The sequence below is a fragment of the Mixophyes fleayi genome, chromosome 12, assembly GCF_038048845.1.
Source record: "Mixophyes fleayi isolate aMixFle1 chromosome 12, aMixFle1.hap1, whole genome shotgun sequence".
NCBI lineage: Eukaryota > Metazoa > Chordata > Amphibia > Anura > Limnodynastidae > Mixophyes > Mixophyes fleayi.
In genome coordinates, this window is record NC_134413.1 from 1,053,665 (window position 1) to 1,074,456 (window position 20,792).

General features: G+C 44.9%; 1 protein-coding gene and 1 long non-coding RNA gene across 6 annotated transcripts in view; one reads left to right on the forward strand and one right to left on the reverse strand.

Moving 5' to 3' along the window:
- Positions 1–20,792, forward strand: part of LOC142109336 (uncharacterized) — a 133,756-nt gene that overhangs the window by 16,196 nt on the left and 96,768 nt on the right. The gene's annotated exons all lie outside the window — the stretch shown is intronic.
- The window catches only part of STON2 (stonin 2), a 52,539-nt gene that overhangs the window by 10,677 nt on the left and 21,070 nt on the right, over positions 1–20,792 (reverse strand). The window contains exon 1 of one of the 3 annotated variants that reach the window (XM_075193483.1): positions 19,698–19,844. The exons of the other annotated variants lie outside the window; for them this stretch is intronic. Within the exon in view, the coding sequence (XP_075049584.1) occupies positions 19,698–19,764 (67 nt within the window). The 5' untranslated portion in view covers positions 19,765–19,844. Of the gene's footprint in view, positions 1–19,697; positions 19,845–20,792 lie in introns of those variants that run through there. 3 annotated transcript variants of the gene reach the window in all.

Sequence of the window (20,792 nt, forward strand, 5' to 3'; positions counted from 1 at the left end):
AGGTGTATGTGATTTAAGTGTGAAACATTAATAAGTGGTTTTGGTGAACGTAAGGACACCATAATAAATCCTTTGTGGTGACAGAAAGGTGTATTCATTGCTAAGTGACTAAGGTGACACCGGTCACGATCAGCTGTTCAGATTGCTGTATCTGGGACAGGCTGGGTGTTCGTGACAATGAATGTGACAGAGCTCATAGGCCGATGACTAATGCTACACTACAGATAGTACCAAGAAGTGACCCATAAGAAACTACCAGTAAGTAGTGTAAGGGAGGCAGCGTCCTGGAGTTATGTGCTACATACAGGGCCGCCATGAGGCATTTTGGGCCTCAATACAGCAACTTCTTAGGGCACTCTCCATAGTCACTGCAGGGGACATACTAGGTTGGTTGCTCCTTCCACAACACAGGCAGACTCCTGTACTTTGTACCTGCTCATAATCACCAATACTACAATTACTGCAGCTCAACATGCATCATACGTGGTGAGTGGAGTCCAGGTACAACATGCATCGTATTTAGAGAAACCATCATCATCATCACCATTTATTTATATAGCTCCACTGATTCCGCAGCGCTGTATAGAGAACTCATTCACATCAGTCCCTGCCCCATTGGAGCTTACAGTCTAAATTCCCTAACATACACAGACAGACAGAGACTAGGGTCAATTTGATAGCAGCCAATTAACCTACCAGTATGTTTTGGAGTGTAGGCGGAAACCCACGCAAACACGGGGAGAACATAGAAACTCCACACGGATAAGGCCATGGTCGGGAATTGAACTCATGACCCCAGCGCTGTGAGGCAGAAGTGCTAACCACTGAGCTACCGCGCTGACCAGCTGCAGGGGCGGATCTAGACTCTTGATATACCCGGGGCCATTTTAGGGGGGGGGATTTAGACCCCGCCCCCTTTTTGATTTGTAAGGCTGCCGGGGCTGCACAGTATGTGCAGGTCCGCTCGGCAGTGGCAGTGTGCTGTCCCGCTGCTCTGATTGTGTTTAAAACACAGAGCAGTCAGGCAGCATAAAGTCACTGCTGAACGGACCTGCACAGTGTGCAGCTGTCGGCAGCAAGCCCCTGCTAGGGGGGGGCGATCGCCTCCCCCTGGATCCGCCGCTGACCAGCTGTAACATGCATCGTACGAGTAGAGACCAACTGTAATATGCATCGTACTTAGAGAGACCTGATACAACAGGGATCATACATGGCAACCAGATGCAACATGCTCAGACTACTTCCCTATTTGCCATTTAAATGTGGTTTCCAGACAAGATCTAGATTAGACATAAATGGCACTTGGGGCTCATTGCTGAGAGATTGGTGGTTAATAAGATCTCTCTGGTGTAACAGGCTGTTCTCTCCACAGATGTCTCTGTGCTGACTGTCACTATCTGGCTGAACTCCCTTCCACTATGTAACTTCTCTCTGGCAGCCGGCAGTGACATGTCACCCCCATCCCGTTCTGCAGATGTCAGCATGGATTCCGGCCAAACGTCAGGAAATGCCTTAAATTGTGACACATGAGCTTCCAGGAACACTTGGGGTCACTGCTCTTTAGTAGAGGCTTCCCAGAGGCAGAAATGTCACCATTCTCACTACTGATTATTTATAACACTTATTATCCCACTATCAGTTCAGTATTGAAGAATAACAGAGGCTTCTGTATGTGCTGCTACCTCCCGCTCTGTTATACTATGTTTATACTGTAGTGACAGCCAGACTACAGAGATTTGTGGCAGTGATAAGCAGTGTGAGTTTGTATTGCTTCCAATACACTGGTTTACATTGCCACCACTGGCCCAGTCAAACTTCCCTCCGCATTGCCACCATCATCTGTGTTTGTAGCAGGTATCAGAATTCTGTTCCCCTGAAGTTGAGCGATCTAGAAATAACGGTGCTAAAAACTGAACTAGTTGGTGATAATCCATTGTGCAGGGTTGGAGTGAACAGCAGATTCCATAAGCAGCCTTTCGGAGTGGAGTTCTCCTTAAACGTAACTTAACTCTTTAATTTCTAGATAGCTCACCAGTTCCAGCCAAGTTTAATGAGGTTCAGTTTACACCAGCATTTATATATTGTTACTAGCAGCTAAATGTCCAGTCAATGACTGAGCTGCAAATAGCGTTCTGTACATATTCAATATCCCTCTATTTCCCCCGCTATGGGGAATCATTTTCATTTTTACTGTCACTGTCAAACGCACTGGGCCTGATTCATTAAGAAGCGTAGATGCCGATACGTGTTGTGTTTGCGTAAATTGCACTGCGAATGCCCAGAACTGGACCATACACCAGAGAACGCAGCAACATCCAATTCATCTTCGAGCGTAATGGACCCATTCTACAGCCTATGATTTCATGGGCAGAACGGGGAGGAGAACGGGCGTATACACGTTGTCTGTGTACAGTAAGGGCCAAGCTTGAGCACACGCAGCAACGTCCGATTCAAGCTTTGGGCATCTCTAAGGTACATCTTGTTTTTCAGTCATATCACTGGCACCAGCTACAGGTCTGGTTTAAGTGCCGACTGCAATGACAGCTGCATATACATGTAGATCATGTGTTCTCAATCAGGAGCAACTTGAGAATGTAGTAGACATTAAGAACACCCTAAGAAAGGTATTTTATTTTTTAATGTTTTGTCATTAATGACTATTATTAACAGGTGACATTATTCAAATAGTTTTAGTTTTTTCTGTGCGTTGTTTTATGACTTTTTATATCACATATGTACTGAACGTATCCTGCAGTGTATTGTCTGTCAGAGCAGAGCGGACCTAGACCCATATTCAACAACAGATGTATCTTTACACCCGATCCTTGTTGAACAGAGATGTGCCTATGTCTGGTGTACGTGTATTTTTATTTAAAAAAAAACAAAACGCATATTACTTTTATTTTGTGTTTGTTAATGAATCAGGCCCACTGACTGACTGATGACAGATGTGGACACAGGATACAAAGACATAAGAGCTAATTTACAAATGCAAACTAAAATTACATCAGCCAGTAAGACACTTCACCATCATCATCATCAGCAGCAGCAGCTATTTCTAAAGCGTCACTAATTCCGCAGAGCTGTACAGAGAACTCACATCAGTCCCTGTCCCATAGGAGCTTACAGTCTAAATTCCCTCACATACACACAGACCACATGAGACTAAAGTCAATTTAATAACAGTCAATTAACCTACTAGTATGTACTAGTACTACTAGTGTTGGAGGAAATTGTAGCACCCGGAGGAAACCCACGCAAACACGGGGAGAACATACAAACCCCACACAGATAAGGCCATTCAGGGGATGGATAAAAGCTCATTGCTAATTGATTCAGTGCAAATTTTGCACCTAAATACAATGTTAGCATCTACTCTTGGATTCGCCAGATCATCTTAACCCGTCTACAGGGCATGGTCTCTCATTAAGCGCACATGGTTCCTCTCTAGACATCTGTAGAGTATTACTATATTCCATCAGCCACTTTAGATATTGTTTTATTTATTGTCAGAGTATCCCATATTGAGAAACCAGTAACCTGAACAGTGGAGATCATGATTGAAGAAAGGAGGATCACAGATCTACGAGATCAGCAGGAAACTCCACTTTGGGATTCACTGTCCCACAATGTTTCAGTCACCTTATCTGGATGTAAGTTATCGAAATTAAACTTATTATTCAAGAGCTACCTGGGGTGATGGAGAGGGGCTGCGGTAAATTCAGATATTCTGTCTAGGGACATGGCAGATCTCCCCCAGGGGCACTCTCAGTAATAGCAGAAGAGACACAAGGCCACACAATGAGGTCAGGTAGTGTGATCAGACGTAAACCACTCAGGACGGCTGCACAGTATGAATCCTGCAAGCAGCAATAATGGCTGAAATACTGAGCACTTATCTGGACTGTCAGCAACATGAGGTGTAGTGAGGCGTGGGGTCATTACTTCTCTTACATCCTACATGGTGCCCATCAATGGAAGATACCGAGATGCCGAAGGCTCAATACACAAAAGCTTTTCTGATGTCCGTCTCAATCCCACAATCAAATTATAAGTTCAAGAAATGAAGTTCAGATTTTCCACTGTCAAGGATTCATTCTTCTGTTCTAGATATTTCTGGACCCAGTGTTCTCATGAATGACAATACTGTGCCCTCAACAGTAATAAAGATTCACCCTCATTGCCCCTGCACAGGATTCTGTTATCTTCCTACATTATACTCATACATTACCGTTACCAGGCTGCTGTACTATACCACCAGGAAATGTCAGAAAGTGAACTTATTTCATTCTGATGTCTAATATTTATTACCCAGTATTTCCACAAATATATAGTGGCATGGTGTTATGGTAGGTGGCCTCAGGATACTATATGTTTGGTCATTGTGGGCCTGATTCATTGTGGAACATAAATGCTGATATTTGTCGTAATTTGCGTTAAAGTGCATTGTGCATGCCCAGAAATGGGCTATATGTTAGTGAATGCAAGTTTATATAATTCACCTTTCGCCAGCCTACGTTTTCATCAGTGGAATGGGGAGGGGAAGGGGCGTATGCACGTAGTCAGTGTGCAGTAAGGGCCAAGCTCGAGTGCGCGCAGCAGCGTCCAATTCAAGCTCTGGGTAGAACGTGATTTTCAGTTGTATTACTTGCACCAGCTACAGGTCAGGTGTAAGTGCTGATTACTAGTGATGACGGCTGTGTATACAGCTAGAACCAGGGCTGGTGCTAGGGTCCATGGCGCTCTAGGCATTTTTACAAAATCGGCGCGCCCTCCGCCCTCCTCTCTCCTCCCTCCTCACCCCGTCTTTCCTTACCTTGTCTCACCACCGCCGCCTCTCTGCTCCGTCTCCTCCCCTCCACTCACTGACAGTGAGTGGAGGGGAGGAGACGGAGCAGAGAGGCGGCGGTGGTAAGCAATAGCCTCTTCCCCCCTCCCCGCGCATCTGAATGCTGTGCGGCGGCCGTGACAGGTATGGTCAGCAGTCGCCGCACAGTTTTACAGTCATTTACCATTCTGTGGCGCCCTCCAGAGCCCGGCGCCCTAGGCAAGTGCCTAACCTTGCCTAATGGGAGCGCCTGGATAGAACATGTGTCTGCAAATGTGCAACTGTAAAAATGCATTTTATGTACAGTAGACATTACTAGCATCCCAATAAATGTATTTCAAAAATATTTGAATGACTATCTTATTAACTGGTGACATTATTTGAATTTTTTGTTTTTGTTTTTTCTGTGCGTTCTGTTGAGACTTCATATTCCACATATGTATTGGACGTATCTAGCAGCATATTGTGTCCGTCTCAGTGCGACAAATGTCGAATAAGCAGAGTGTATCCAACCCATACTCAACGAGACGTTTCTTCATGTCTGCTTCTAGTTGAATAAGGACATATATATGTATGTCCGATTTATGTGCGTGTTTCAAAAAATACACAATACGATCATTTTGCATGCCTTAATGAATCGTATCCTGTATATTCCCCTAGATCAGGCTTGGCTAACCTGTGGCACTCCAGGTGTTGTGAAACTACAAGCCCCAGCATGCTTTGCCAATATATAGCAGCTTATTGCTGGAAGGGTATGCTGGGACTTGTAGTTTCACAACACCTGGCCTGCCCTAGATTGTGTATACTTTCTTCCAACATCCCATAGACATACAGGCAGTTTAACTGGATTATGGCTGAAACTGGACCTGGAGTGTGTGTCTGGGGATCAGATTGTATAGTGCTTTGTAATATATAAAGGAGGATAATATCTTTCATATGTCCATCTTGTACTATGCTGTAGAATATGATGGTGCTATATAAATAATTATACACGTTGTATTAAAAGTGATAAAATACATTATTATCAGCTTTATAACTGAATTTTCTCCCATCTTATATAATGTACTGAGCCAGACCCACATTCTGTTTGGCTCTCAGCACAGTATAATTCACCTGGATGTCTTGTGATCTGCAGCCTTAAGCAGCAATAAATCCACAAAGCAATTTCCAATGATAAAAGGGTCTATAGGCCATGTGCATAATATCCGGTCGTTGTTAAATAACCTGATGGGACCGGCGTCTACAACAAGACCACACTCAGAGCAGAGAGCCTTCATCAGAGCATTATATGGAAATGACTATATTAGGTATGTATGTGACTAGCACAGAGATTATATTATTACACAAAGGGAGAATGTATGCATGATACAAGTCGGGTCACATGCCCAGCTGTAGGGCACATTACATACTCCATGCATTTCTAAGACATTGCAGTTGGATTAATATTAACAGGAACTGGGTTACTTATTAACTTTTCAGCTTATATCAGCAGAGTGAGAACAGGGAGCTGCCGGTAAAGTGCAGAGATTTAGCCCCAGGTGGGGAATAATGTTTGTGGAGTGCTAGAAGCGCCCCAGTCTTAACACGTCAGGCGATTAATACCAGGGCAGGGTGGCTTGCGGGGTACGAACGCTCAGTGACAGAAAGTTTCCATTGTTTCTGCTAAGTAATGAGCAAAACAGCGTCTGACGTTATAACGCCACATAATAGCCTTACAATCAAACTAGAACATAAGTTATATGGGATATATACAAATAAAGTTACATTATCCAGCAATTAAACAGACACCAAGGGGGTAAATGTATCAACTGCCGTTTTTTTCAACGCGTCGCTGTTCGGCGAGTTTGCAGTAAAAATTTAAAGAGTCAATGGCTTTAAAGGCAAAACAACACCTTTAAAGTCATTGCTGCTTTAAATTTTCACTGCCAATTCGCTGAATAGCGGTGAGTTGAAAAAATCGGCAGTTGATAAATTTACCCCCTAGTATAGTTTTCCACAGAAACTGCATTAATTACAATGAATCACAAGGGAGACTAAGAAACCTTGCCTTAGTTCAGGTGTGAAATCCCTGTCCGACGTATAGGAAGTGTGAGAGCAACGGGTGATCCCAGTACAAATCTCAATGTCACTTTGGCCCCTAATATTTGTTAGCTGTGGGGGAAGCAGGGCCACAGGACTGGTTTACTTTGTGTGCAATAATAGACAAGTGCTAGTTTACACAAGAAGTCATCTGTATATTTACAATGATAACTTCTTAGCAGCTGTCTAACTGTAAATCTTCCCATGGCAAGAATCAGACCCAGCCTTTCCCCGAGATGAGGTTTTCTGGAACAACATTTGAAGAGAGAACCTCCCAGGCAGTGTTCTTAATGCGTTTGGCTCTAACACGTATTCAGCCTGTTTGTAACACTGAGCTCCCAGCAGTCACAGATGGGCCATTTGCTACTTCTTTATATAAAACCCTTGCAGAGAATAACCGGAGCACACTGGTCTCCTTGTGGAATCCCTCTCAGGAGGTCGGTGTTACAAGACTGCTGAGAGTAAGGAGCAGGAGAGTAGGTTTATACCAGATTGACAACAGATTGCCAGCAATATAATGCGTCAAACATCATAAGAACTTTAGAAGGTAGAGTCTGGCGCTCAGTGAGCTTTTGGGGAGCCTAGATGCAGAGGACGATGTACGTACTTATCGCCTGTGTAACATAATCAGGGAAGGGCCCTGAAGAGACTTTATGTTGTTTGGTGTTATTGGTGTATCCGCCCTAACAAACCATAAACTAACAGCACTGGCCATACAAGAGGGACATCTACTCTGTTAATACGTGTCCCTGACGGGCTGGGGTCAGAGGATAGCAGACGTAACACATGCTGGGCCATCTGTCCCCAATTCTACAGTTCTAGCTTTTAAGGATTTGTCCCTTTTTTTAATACCATCTGCACCGTAAAGTTCCTAATTTTCTGCATGTTAGATGCAATTCTCACCATCTACTTGTATAATCCTCTGGACTTTATGCTTCTTTAAATAACTTTTGCAGCAAACGAGTATGATCCGATGGGGACTGCAGTGCTCCTAGATCCCTGAGACAGAATCACCTGCCTGGAAAGTATTTTTCAACCTTGGTAACTCTGCAAGTGGGTTGTTGTGATTTGGTGGGGAGGTCACAGGGTCACAGTGCACGGGAAAGGTCATTTATGTTTACAGAGGATATCAATTCTAACACTGGCAAGTGATTTCCTGATTCACTTTCCTTTTTGGCCTTCTCACGTATGGGGAGAGTTCTGTGTAACTCAGGAGGGGTGAACTTGGCTCTGTTACTTTCTGAATCATCAGCAGAGGCACAAAGCAGCACTCGTTAACTGCTTCAGTGCCTCTGTCTACCTACATAACCTCCTTTCATCATACCAAGGGGGGAAGACAGACCAGCACTGAATTGTAGGATTAAATCTCATTGTATCTGCATATCCTGGGCAGAGTGTTGGCACTACGGGTAAGAACATGCGACCACCTCATGTAGACATGTCACAGCTACAGCCTCTTTACAGTTGGGGCTGGCTGGTGATGATTATGGGACCCACCTGTTATAGATCTAGATATTTATCAATAGTGCGGACTCTTAGGAATAACACGATTACTATGAATACCTCCAGATAGCCGGTGTACAGCACTTACCACCAAAAAGTAATGTTGATACATAATTCATGTTCTATACAGAGCCAACGGCCATGAGGGATGATGGATCATTCTTGGGACCCCCAGATGTCAGTTTCCCAGGATAATACCACTTTTTTTCAAACCCAAAATCTTGGACACACAGTGCTAATTCCCCAACAGACTCCAGTGAACTATAACAGGAGCAGGTTCTATAATTGTTTTACCTTATTCAGGACCTAAAATGAAGGATGGGGTGATCAATTGTTGGTGTCCCATGTGAGCTCCCCCCCTGTTGTGGAAGTTTCCTGGAAAGTTCTCGGTCAGTCAGCTCGAGAATAAAGTTTAGAGGAGTCTGGACACACAGAGAGGAAACTGGTCCTCCCCCCAGAAGGAGAAAGAGACTGATCCTCTCCACAGGGGAGAAGGTTTCTGTGCCCTGTTGGCGTAAACATCCCCCATTCATTGCACCACTGACCCCCACCCAGCCCCCATCTACAAGTTCCCTGATACAACAAAGATACAAAGAATCTGAGACCTGTTACTATAGCAGCAGATGGAGCTTTTTTGTTCCACACTGGGGCCTGGATTGTCCAAGAGGCATCTACAGGGAGCGTGCGTAATGTAGGGACATGTTACTGAGCGTGCGTAATGTAGGGACATGTTACTGAGCGTGCGTAATGTAGGGACATGTTACTGAGCGTGCGTAATGTAGGGACATGTTACTGAGCGTGCGTAATGTAGGGACATGTTACTGAGCGTGCGTAATGTAGGGACATGTTACTGAGCGTGCGTAATGTAGGGACATGTTACTGAGCGTGCGGAATGTAGGGACATCTTACTGAGCGCGCGAAATGTAGGGACATCTTACTGAGCGCGCGTAATGTAGGGACATCTTACTGAGCGCGCGTAATGTAGGGACATCTTACTGAGCGCGCGTAATGTAGGGACATCTTACTGAGCGCGCGTAATGTAGGGACATCTTACTGAGCGCGCGGAATGTAGGGACATGTTACTGAGCGCGCGGAATGTAGGGACATGTTACTGAGCGCGCGGAATGTAGGGACATGTTACTGAGCGCGCGGAATGTAGGGACATGTTACTGAGCGCGCGGAATGTAGGGACATGTTACTGAGCGTGCGGAATGTAGGGACATGTTACTGAGCGTGCGGAATGTAGGGACATGTTACTGAGCGTGCGGAATGTAGGGACATGTTACAGAGCGTGCGGAATGTAGGGACATGTTACTGAGCGTGCGGAATGTAGGGACCTGTTACTGAGCGTGAGGAATACAGAGGTTAATATAGGTCATTTAGTAAAAATGACATCATTGTGTGATGTAACGTGTTTATTTTATGTATACATTTGTGGGGGGGGGAGGGTAAATATTTTCCATCTTCTGATGGGAGGAGCTGACAGATTGCGACGTTTCTAGCTGAATGTGCCATGGGTGTAATAAATCGATCTCCATCTGCCCCGAATGCAAAAACACAATGTTTTTTGGGACAAAATATTTAAGTGAGATTCAAGGGGTGGAATCTGTACTGTGCGGAGGGCGCATTTTCATGGGTGATCTCTGGTTTGGGGGGGGCGACCACTGATCCTCTATCTTATTGCAAAAGGACTTTGTACCCAGGCGTATATGATGCGGGTAAACGCAATTAACCTATAATAAATATAGTCCCCATTCCCTTCACTCTGACGGCATATTAGGCTAAACCGAGTTGTATTTTCAGAGACAAAACTAACTGAATACAGGTGTGATCCTAGAGAGGGAGCAGGCTGGACCCTGTTTTGCACATTTGGAAATGACTCTTGGCGAGTTTGCAGATTATGGAGCTCTGTAACATCTGAAATTGGTTATAATATTATTGCCTTGATTAGAATGGTGAAAATCAGACAAACGGCAGCAAATGTTCCAATGTCGCTATAAAAAACATTCTCTTCAGCGATAATTAAAGAGCAGAAAAGATCTGATAACACCCTGTTCCATGTAATCATTAACCCAGCTTAGATTTATTTACTGCTTCATACTCGACTGAGAGACCGCTCAGTGTGACCGCCACTGAGAGACAGCTCAGTGTGACCGCCACTGAGAGACAGCTCAGTGTCACCGCCACTGAGAGACCGCTCAGTGTGACCGCCACTGAGAGACAGCTCAGTGTGACCGCCACTGAGAGACCGCTCAGTGTGACCGCCACTGAGAGACAGCTCAGTGTGACCGCCACTGAGAGACAGCTCAGTGTGACCGCCACTGAGAGACAGCTCAGTGTGACCGCCACTGAGAGACAGCTCAGTGTGACCGCCACTGAGAGACCGCTCAGTGTGACCGCCACTGAGAGACAGCTCAGTGTGACCGCCACTGAGAGACAGCTCAGTGTGACCGCCACTGAGAGACAGCTCAGTGTGACCGCCACTGAGAGACCGCTCAGTGTGACCGCCACTGAGAGACAGCTCAGTGTGACCGCCACTGAGAGACCGCTCAGTGTGACCGCCACTGAGAGACAGCTCAGTGTGACCGCCACTGAGAGACAGCTCAGTGTGACCGCCACTGAGAGACAGCTCAGTGAGACCGCCACTGAGAGACAGCTCAGTGTGACCGCCACTGAGAGACAGCTCAGTGTGACCGCCACTGAGAGACCGCTCAGTGTGACCGCCACTGAGAGACCGCTCAGTGTGACCGCCACTGAGAGACAGCTCAGTGTGACCGCCACTGAGAGACAGCTCAGTGTGACCGCCACTGAGAGACCGCTCAGTGTGACCGCCACTGAGAGACCGCTCAGTGTGACCGCCACTGAGAGACAGCTCAGTGAGACCGCCACTGAGAGACCGCTCAGTGTGACCGCCACTGAGAGACAGCTCAGTGTGACCGCCACTGAGAGACAGCTCAGTGTGACCGCCACTGAGAGACAGCTCAGTGTGACCGCCACTGAGAGACAGCTCAGTGTGACCGCCACTGAGAGACCGCTCAGTGTGACCGCCACTGAGAGACCGCTCAGTGTGACCGCCACTGAGAGACCGCTCAGTGTGACCGCCACTGAGAGACCGCTCAGTGTGACCGCCACTGAGAGACCGCTCAGTGTGACCGCCACTGAGAGACCGCTCAGTGTGACCGCCACTGAGAGACCGCTCAGTGTGACCGCCACTGAGAGACAGCTCAGTGTGACCGCCACTGAGAGACCGCTCAGTGTGACCGCCACTGAGAGACCGCTCAGTGTGACCGCCACTGAGAGACCGCTCAGTGTGACCGCCACTGAGAGACCGCTCAGTGTGACCGCCACTGAGAGACAGCTCAGTGTGACCGCCACTGAGAGACCGCTCAGTGTGACCGCCACTGAGAGACCGCTCAGTGTGACCGCCACTGAGAGACCGCTCAGTGTGACCGCCACTGAGAGACCGCTCAGTGTGACCGCCACTGAGAGACCGCTCAGTGTGACCGCCACTGAGAGACCGCTTAGTGTCACCAGCGAGATGTAATTCTAGAGAGAATGATCCTAAAGCAGCACTGCCATAAGCAGAATATTTCTAGTCTGGCAGTGAGAGGGTTAACGATCCCCACCCCCAGTGGCTGGGCAGAGTTTAACAAGTCCAAAGTGCATAGATGCAGCTGCAAGTATATCCTCTCCCATCCAGTGACATCATCAGTTATTCTATGATGTCACCAGCATCCTGAGCATTTCCATCCAACTACTGACATCAGGAATGGATTACTGGCGCACAGTCAGTGGTACCACCCAAGTTTAATAGTCAACTGGAAAATTACCCAGTTATTACTCGTTAGAAAATTACCACCCTCAGCTCCTGTGCAGTAATTAGTGCTCTGCAAAATTAAAGGGGTTGACCACGTTGACATAATTGTTTAGCTACTGCCACCCTTCTGCCCTCCACACCTCCACCTGATAAGAAGCACCAGACCAGGCTTATTCTCAGCATGGGGATCAGAGAGGACCCAGCACTGGAGGACTTGAGCTATCCCGGAAATCTAATGGGCTGAGGCCTGGAGCTATCCTGAAGATCCACTGAGGTCGGAGGTGTGCAGTGACCATGTCACCTGATTGGACGGCCACTCTATGCCCTGCACACCTCCCAACCAATCCAATTACAATTACTTTTCTAAAGAAGTCCTGAGATACTCTGAGTTATAGCCTCTCCCTGCTCTCACTCGGCCTTAGAGGGAAGGAAGTTTTAAACCCAATCTTATCGCCTCCCTCACAAGGAGAACTTTCAGTAGAATGACCCATAAGCAGGGGGCCACGTGGTAAAAGAGGGGGTGTAATCTGCAGCTACCACTGTCCCAGGCCACACGTTGGATGTGGATAGTGAGGGTTTCTCTTCCAGAAAACTTTCCTGTGTACAATATGTGTAGCAAAATAAAAAAAACATTTTTTAATTGCAGTACCGTGTCAGCCAGGAAAATCTATGATGTTGAATACTTTCGTGTCAAAAAAGACAAAAGTATTATAGGTGTGATACCTTTATTGGCTAACCAAAAGAATGTGTACAGTATAAGAGCTGAACTCTCCCCTACACAGTGATTATCTGCAGCACCTGGGATAGACCCCGCTCCCCCCTCCTGTATAATCCTGGCCTGGTGGTGTCTGCAGACTGAGACAAGACAGCACAGGCAGCAGACAGGGTGATGGGGGCTCACTCAGTGCAGACATAATAACTGGCGCTGCTAAGTGTGTGCTGAGTGTCTGCATTGTACACACGTGCTGTGTTTGTGGAATTCCACAAATTCACAACACGGGAGGAGGAAAAGATCAGGACAACAGTGAGATGACTGGAAGCGGATTAACCGTGCAGCCTACAGAGGCCATGGCCACAGCAGCTTGTGTGCGCTCATTGTATTAGTTCTGTGTCCGCTCTACTCCCTGGCCTGACTTCACAGAAGCTGCCGCTGTAAAATAAAATAAAAAGTGATATGGAGGAAACATGAAGTCTGTGTTTATCAGGGAACTCACTAAGGTTTTATGAATATTTTACTGTCCAGTCCATAAGTTTTCATTAAAAGTGGGCCTGGCAGAATAATTGTGATTGCCTTGTTCACCTTAGGTTTTAGAATGTATTTTAGAGTGAAAAATTAAACTTTGAATAAATTTCATTCAGTGAAGATTTTATAACAGATTTATGACGTTTATGAAGATTTCAGAAGAAACAAAATAGAAGTGTGCCCTGGAAACACAATTCTTTCTTCTACTTTGTTTCTTATGAAATATATACCTGTGTGGGTGCACCTCACCTTATATATGATTATAAGACAAATTAAATACATGTAGAAGGGTTAGTACTCTGTGACTTCTTAGTTTATGAAGATTTCCACAACATCTATTATATTAGTTGGCATATCCCTCATGACAGCAGATATTAATCTTATTATTAATATTACTCCGAGTTTCAGACAATTTCCACTCCAGACGCAGAAGTAGATCTGGAAGATTTCCCTTTAGAAAATGTGGCCATTATTTCTCCGTTTTCTAACACCTCTTATCCTGAGACACAGATGGGGGATCAATAAGGCCGCTCCCACTTATTAATAAACACCAAAAGTTGCTTCTCCAAATTCTATATTAAGTGTGAATAAAGAGTAATAGGACATATGTGCGTGATACATATGTGGGTGTTCCCAATCCCCTATTTCTTGATCACTCCCCGATCCCACAAATAATAATGTTTCCCCTACATTGTGTTCACTTATGCTGGTTGTTGGATAAACACATTAAGAGCTGATGATGGTCCAGATTCATTAAGGAACATAAAAATGCTGACACGTGCGCATATCCAGAAACTGACTACACACCAGTGACCGAAGTGTATGTGATTTATCTTCGAACGTAAAGGACACTTACTACAGCCTACGATTTAATGGGCAGAACGGGGAGGAAACTGGGCGTATGCACGTATTCATTGTACAGTAAGGGCGTGCCAAGCTAGACTGCACATAGCAGCACCCAATTCAAGCATTAGGCATCTCTAAGGTACGTGATCTTAGGTGGTATCCCTTGCACCAGCGACAGGACCTGTGCTGAGTGACCGTGATGACAGCTGTGTATGTATGCTAGCACATGTGTCTGCAAACAGCAATCAGGCCCCATGTCTGAACTTATAGATAATACACCTGTGAGAGGTGGAACATGTTCATTTGAAGTGGTTTGAAGTGATTGTATTTCTAACAACGTTATAACATCTACATGGATTGTTCCCTCCTAGTATGAATGTCCCTCTAAAAATGCAACTGCAAAGTGTAACTGATATTGAGAATGTATCTAATTCTATAACATGAAGAGTTTTGCATCCATGTCCAGCATTACGCGGATACAATATACTTAGACCAATACTCTTTACAATTGCTGCAAATAATAGACTCTGAGCAAGCACTTATGGTGAGCTGGCTAATAGCCTTATTTAGACACAATAAAATATTAGATCATGCATAACATGTGTTAAAATGTTTTATTATGATTACATTTGTCACACAACAATTCCTCAGTAATTATGTTGAGGTTAATCGTGGTTGTTAGATCAGATGCAATATTCAAACTCTGCCCCCCTCCCCCATGACACCTCCACCTTCCTTATCGGCTGAGATAAAGGCAGAGAACTTGGACTGGCCGTGGTGTACGGTGTACTAAGGGCGTAACGTCACCCAGTTTGGCAGATCTACGTTTGCCTCCATCCTGTCCAATCTGATTTGGGAAGAACATCCTTTTATTTCTCTTTCCTCCAACACCTGTTTGGACAGAATGGAGGTGAACATGGATCTAACCAGCTGTTAGGAAGTTCCACCTTTAGTAAATCACTCACTCACTATTTTTTATAATCTTCTAACATATTTTCCCAAACTGAATAGATTGTGCATCTCTGAACTCGTGTTAATATCCGCTCTCAGATGCACATTGCAAATAACTTGAAGGAATTTCTATATCGAGTCATTACTGCATTAGACACCAGCCCTGGTCAAAGTTATATTTTCCCAAGTAGATCTTGTCCTTATATTCTCTCCAATGTGTCCTTTAATTAGCAAAACAAAGTTATTATCTGTACAGGAAGAACTCTGGATAAGCCTTTAATGGTGGGATCAGACGGGTCTCATAAGAAAACTGCAGGAGTTCTACGCACAGACCTGACCTCCCACATAATGCGGCAGATTCAGAGCTGGATGTAAAATGAAAGTAAATTACTCTAGGGAAAAGAGCACGGAAAACCAGCGTATTTCAACCCATAGGCAGAGCCGCGCACATTTCGAGATGCCTCCGCGTCAGCAGCTAGTGTTTGCATCTGGCCTGTGTGCGTGTTTCTGCAAGTCTGCATGATCCGCATTTACCCAAACACAATGTTACTGTACTCGCCCAACATTACTACGCCCCCTCCCTCCCCCCATCCCACCTCTCCAGGCGCAGACGGGCATAAATGCCAGAATGGCGCAAGTCTGCATAGGGCATATGCGTGCACTTATTTCTGCCCTTCCATACTGCCCCTCATCTGTAGTGAATCTTTATGCATAAATTCTGCTGATGGCTCCAGAAGCGTCTGTCTGAATGTATCATTTACTCCACACGATACATTTGTTGCATGTTTTACAGCTTTGTGGATCTTAGTTTTCTCTGTACTGATAATTTGCATCTAAAAACCTGCTAAGATTTGTCTAAAAACAAGACCATTATGTTTTGTTATAACAATGATTCAGGTTTAGTATGTGCTGGGACTTGCTGTTGGTGCTTCTACTTCCCATATATTTAACTGCACCTTGAAGAACTAAAAATGGTTAATTCATCCCTATAGTAAATCTGTCAGGATAGACTGAGACCTTCCCGAATGTTTGTTGGACCAGTAATACAATTTATGGTACATCTAATGTTTGGAAACCAGTGTGTATGACACAGCACTTACTATAGGGATCATTAACACCTATTTTGATGATCAAGCTACGGTGAGTGTAGATCAGGAGGAACATACAGTTGGTACAGACACCTCCAGTGTGTACAGTCATGGCCAAAAGTTTTCATTATGACACAAATATTATTTTTCACAAAGTTTGTTGCCTCAATTTTTATGATGCCAATTTGCATATATGACAGAATGTCATGAAGTGATCAGATGAATTGCAATTAATTTCAAAGTCCCTCTTTCCCATGACAATGAACTTTATCCTAAAAACAACATTTCCACTGCCTTTCAGCCCTGCCACAAAAGGACCAGCTGGCATCAGGTCAGTGATTCTCTCGTTAACACAGGTGATAGTGTTGAGGAAGACAAGGCTGGACATCACTCTGTCATGCTGATTGCGTTAGAATAACAGACTGGAAGCTTTAAAAGGAGGGTGGGCTTGAAATCATTGTTCTTCCTCTGTTAAATATGGTTATCTGCAATGAAAAACGTGCAGTCATCATTGCTTCGCACAAAAGGGGCTTCACAGGCAAGGATATTGCTGCTAGTAAGATTGCACCTAAATCACCCATTTATCAGATCATCAAGAACTTCAAAGAGAGAAGTTCAATAGTTGGGAAGAAGGCTTCAGGGCGCACAAGAACGTCCAGCAAGCGCCAAGACCATCTTCTAAAGTTGATTCAGCTGCGGGATCGGGGCACCACGAGTGAAGGTCAGCAAAGAAGCCACTTCTCTCCAGGAAAAACATCAGGGACAGACTGATATTCTGCAAAAGGTACAGGAATTGGACTGCTGAGGACTGGGGTAAAGTCATTTTCTCTGATGACTTCCCTTTCAGATTGTTTGTGGCATCTGGAAAAACACTTGTCTGGAGAAGGAAAGGTGAGTGCTACCATCAGTCCTGTGTCATGCCTACAATAAAGCATCCTGAGACGAGTCATGTGTGGAGTTGCTTCGCAGCCATGGGAGTGGGCTCACTCACAATTTTGCCTAAGAACACAGCCATGAATAAAGAATGGTACCAAAACATCCTCCAAGAGCAACTTCTCCCAACCATCCAAGAACAGTTTGGTGATGAACAATGCCTTTTCCAGCATGATGGAGCACCTTGCCATAAGGCAAAAGTGATAACTAAGTGGCTTGGGGATCAAAACATCAAAATTTTGGGTCCATGGCCAGGAAACTCCCCAGACCTTAATCCCATTGAGACCTTGTGGTCAGTCCTCTAAAGGCGGGTGGACAAACAAAACCCCACAAATTCTGACAAATTCCAAGCATTGATTTGGCAAAAATGGACGGCCATCAGTCAGTATGTGGCCCAGAAGCTGATTGACAGCTGCCAGGGCGAATTCCAGAGGTCTTCAAAAAGAAGGGTCAACACTGTAAATATTGACTCTTTGCATAAACTTAATGTAATTGTCAATAAAAGCCTTTGACACTTATGAAATGCTTGTAGTTTTACTTCAGTATAACATAGCAACATCTGACAAAAAGGTCTAAAAACACTGAAGCAGCAAACTTTGCGAAAACCAATACTTGTGTCATTCTCAAAGCTTTTGGCCATGACCCTTAGATTGTAAGCTCCTTTGAGCAGGGCTCTCCTACCTCCTGTTTCCATCACTTTTAACTGCGCTCTCCAGCTACTCAGCTCACCTCCTCTCGGTCCCTCTGCCCTCGGTCTCCTCTCGCTTCTCTCCACACCCATCAGTGGCTCTTAACCTGTCATCCATGCCCACCCTCTTGGGCCCAAGTTACCTGCCTGTACTGACTTTTACCCTCCCTCTCTTTCTAGCTGTGCCTGAGCCCCAGAGTTATAGTGCTTACTGTTACTTGTACTGTGCTGTTTCACCTTGTACTGTGCCATTGTTTGTCCTTGTACGGTGCTACGGATACTTTGTGGCGCCCTATAAATAAAAATTAATAATAATAATAATGACTGTACTTACCCATAGTGTTCCTCTGTGGCTAGATGTAATATTGGAAGACATTTGTTGTATTTGTCTCTAATATATATTGAGAAATTTCTTTTTTCACCATGGGCACAAAGCCAGCTACCCTCTGACCCCAATACATAACTATGCTCTCTTGTAGTTACCACACGGTCATATAATATTATAGTTTACAAAACAAATTGAGGCAACAATGGTACATATATTATCTTTCTACTTTCTCAGACAACACTGGCGGGTCTGCGAGTTACAACCGGTCATCTACACACATAATGTGAGCTCAGACAATATTTACGAACAGACATCGTAGCAGTTCATTAGGAACCAGTGACATCACTTGGTGCCCCATGTCTCAGTGAGGTTCCTAGTGAATGGATAGGCTTCAGGATAGCTAGGTAGATGCAGCTCAGTAGATGATGGAGATACTATGTAAATGTTACGCAGAATATAATATTTTTTTAGTGTAGTTCCCCTTTAAAGAAATCACAGCACAGCTTGTAGAGATAAACAGAACAGGTTTTTCTGGTGAGCGTTCTTGCCATAGAAACGACAATGTGACACACAGACCTTCAGGAGCTGAATCTCTGCTTCACGCACCCAATAGCCGAGTAATGTATCCTCAGGACATACCGGTCCATCCGGCCCCTTCTATCTACTCTCACAACGGACTAATAACCAGCAATGTCTTCTTATTCTGATCAGGGCTCTATATAGCACCAACATATTACAGAGAGCAGTACAATGATACTGTGGCAAAATCCTGTCACAATCAGCTTTATCAAGAGCATTTTATCAACTTAATTTAAATTTTATAAAACTGGAACCGTATTAATTTTTTTAAGATAAATGATTTGGTAGGCTGAAAAGCTTACAATCTATATATAATCATGGTCATGTGCGAGCCCTCAAGCAGCGAGGTGTCTGCCTAACACTTGATTGTTGTGGGATGACAACAGATGGACGACGATATCTATGTATTTCCATATACACCAACCACATATGCTGCAGAGATAAAATTCCCTGCCCCACAAAGCTAGCCATCTAAAGCCGTTACATCTCTGCTACGCTGCACACACAAACTGAAGGTTCCTTGTCCACAAGACCTGCAGATTCTGTGTCTGATGTACACACATAAGATTGTGATCTAGGAATGACCGTCAGAGTTCTATGAATGCTCCAATCATTGCTATGAAGCCTGGGCAGCAGACGGTTAACAGAAAGTACTCCGGCCTCCAGAAGACTAACCATGAGATCAGTGCACCCTGCTCACCTGGGTTACAAACTTCTACTCCTATAGAACTCATTCACCCCCCAACACAGCCACCAAAGACATAACTTCTGTGTAAGACATTAGAAGGAGGAGAGAAGCAGAAGCTGGACTCACCCTGTAACGTGTGGCAGCCTCCTGGGTGCTGTGCACTGTGTGAGCGGGAGAGATATGTACTGTGCATGCTGGAGCATGGAGACTGTCACTCAGGGGAGGATTAATTCACTTTCATCTGTGAGTGGGAAGGGCAGAGACTGCAGACAATAATGAAAGAGGGAGTGGGAAGAAAGATCTTTCTATACATCTCTGCTGAGACTTCAGTATATAGATTGTAAGTTCTTGGGCCTTCTCTGCTATGCTGGCTTGTATCTGTACTTCCCCTCTCCCCCAGCTATTATATGGTGCCTCTGGATATGTAGGCTCTTTTATGAAAATAAATGATAATAGCTAAAAGTGTGAACAAACAAGTGAAAAAGGAGATTTAACAAGGATGGGTATTTGAAAAATGAATCTACCAACTGATTATTAAGAGAGAAGGAATGGACAGTCTGGAAAAGGCAAAAACTTTGACACAATCTTGACAGCCCCAGGAACATTGACACGTCAGCAGCAGATACACCTGAGAGGTCAGGGGTCACTGGTGCTATACATAGGTACCGGCCCTAGACAGGCACCTGAGCATTGTTGACATACTGAGAATACTACCGCTTTCTAAACACTAGACTATGAACAGGTCTGTCTGCTGAGAGCCTCCCTGCTACGTGTCTGACAGATTCCTCATCCATCATTCAGCTACAGTAAATTCTGAATGTATGTTACTAAGGGTGTGTTTACTAAGGTGCGATCAGCCATGAGAACTCTGTGAATGGCCATCACATAATCTATAAAGGGTTCCACGCAGGAGATTTCTCCTGCCATAACCCATTAAATATTGCTTAATATATCAATATGGGGTTGCGAAGTTCTGCAGTTTAGAGAAGTTCTATGTGCATAGCGCTCCCTCCATTCCCTAACAGCGCTCGGCTGCCGGTAAATAGGAAAAACAGTTCATGGCTGAGGGGGGCTTTATCACTAGGTTCTCGCTGCTGATGAGTCCGATACTGGCAATGGGTAACTGTCAAACTGCAAATTGCACCCAATAAGGAAGACTCATACCCCATGTTACATGGCAGCAGATCTGCTAACATTGGCTTATAATAGGAAATATCAGAT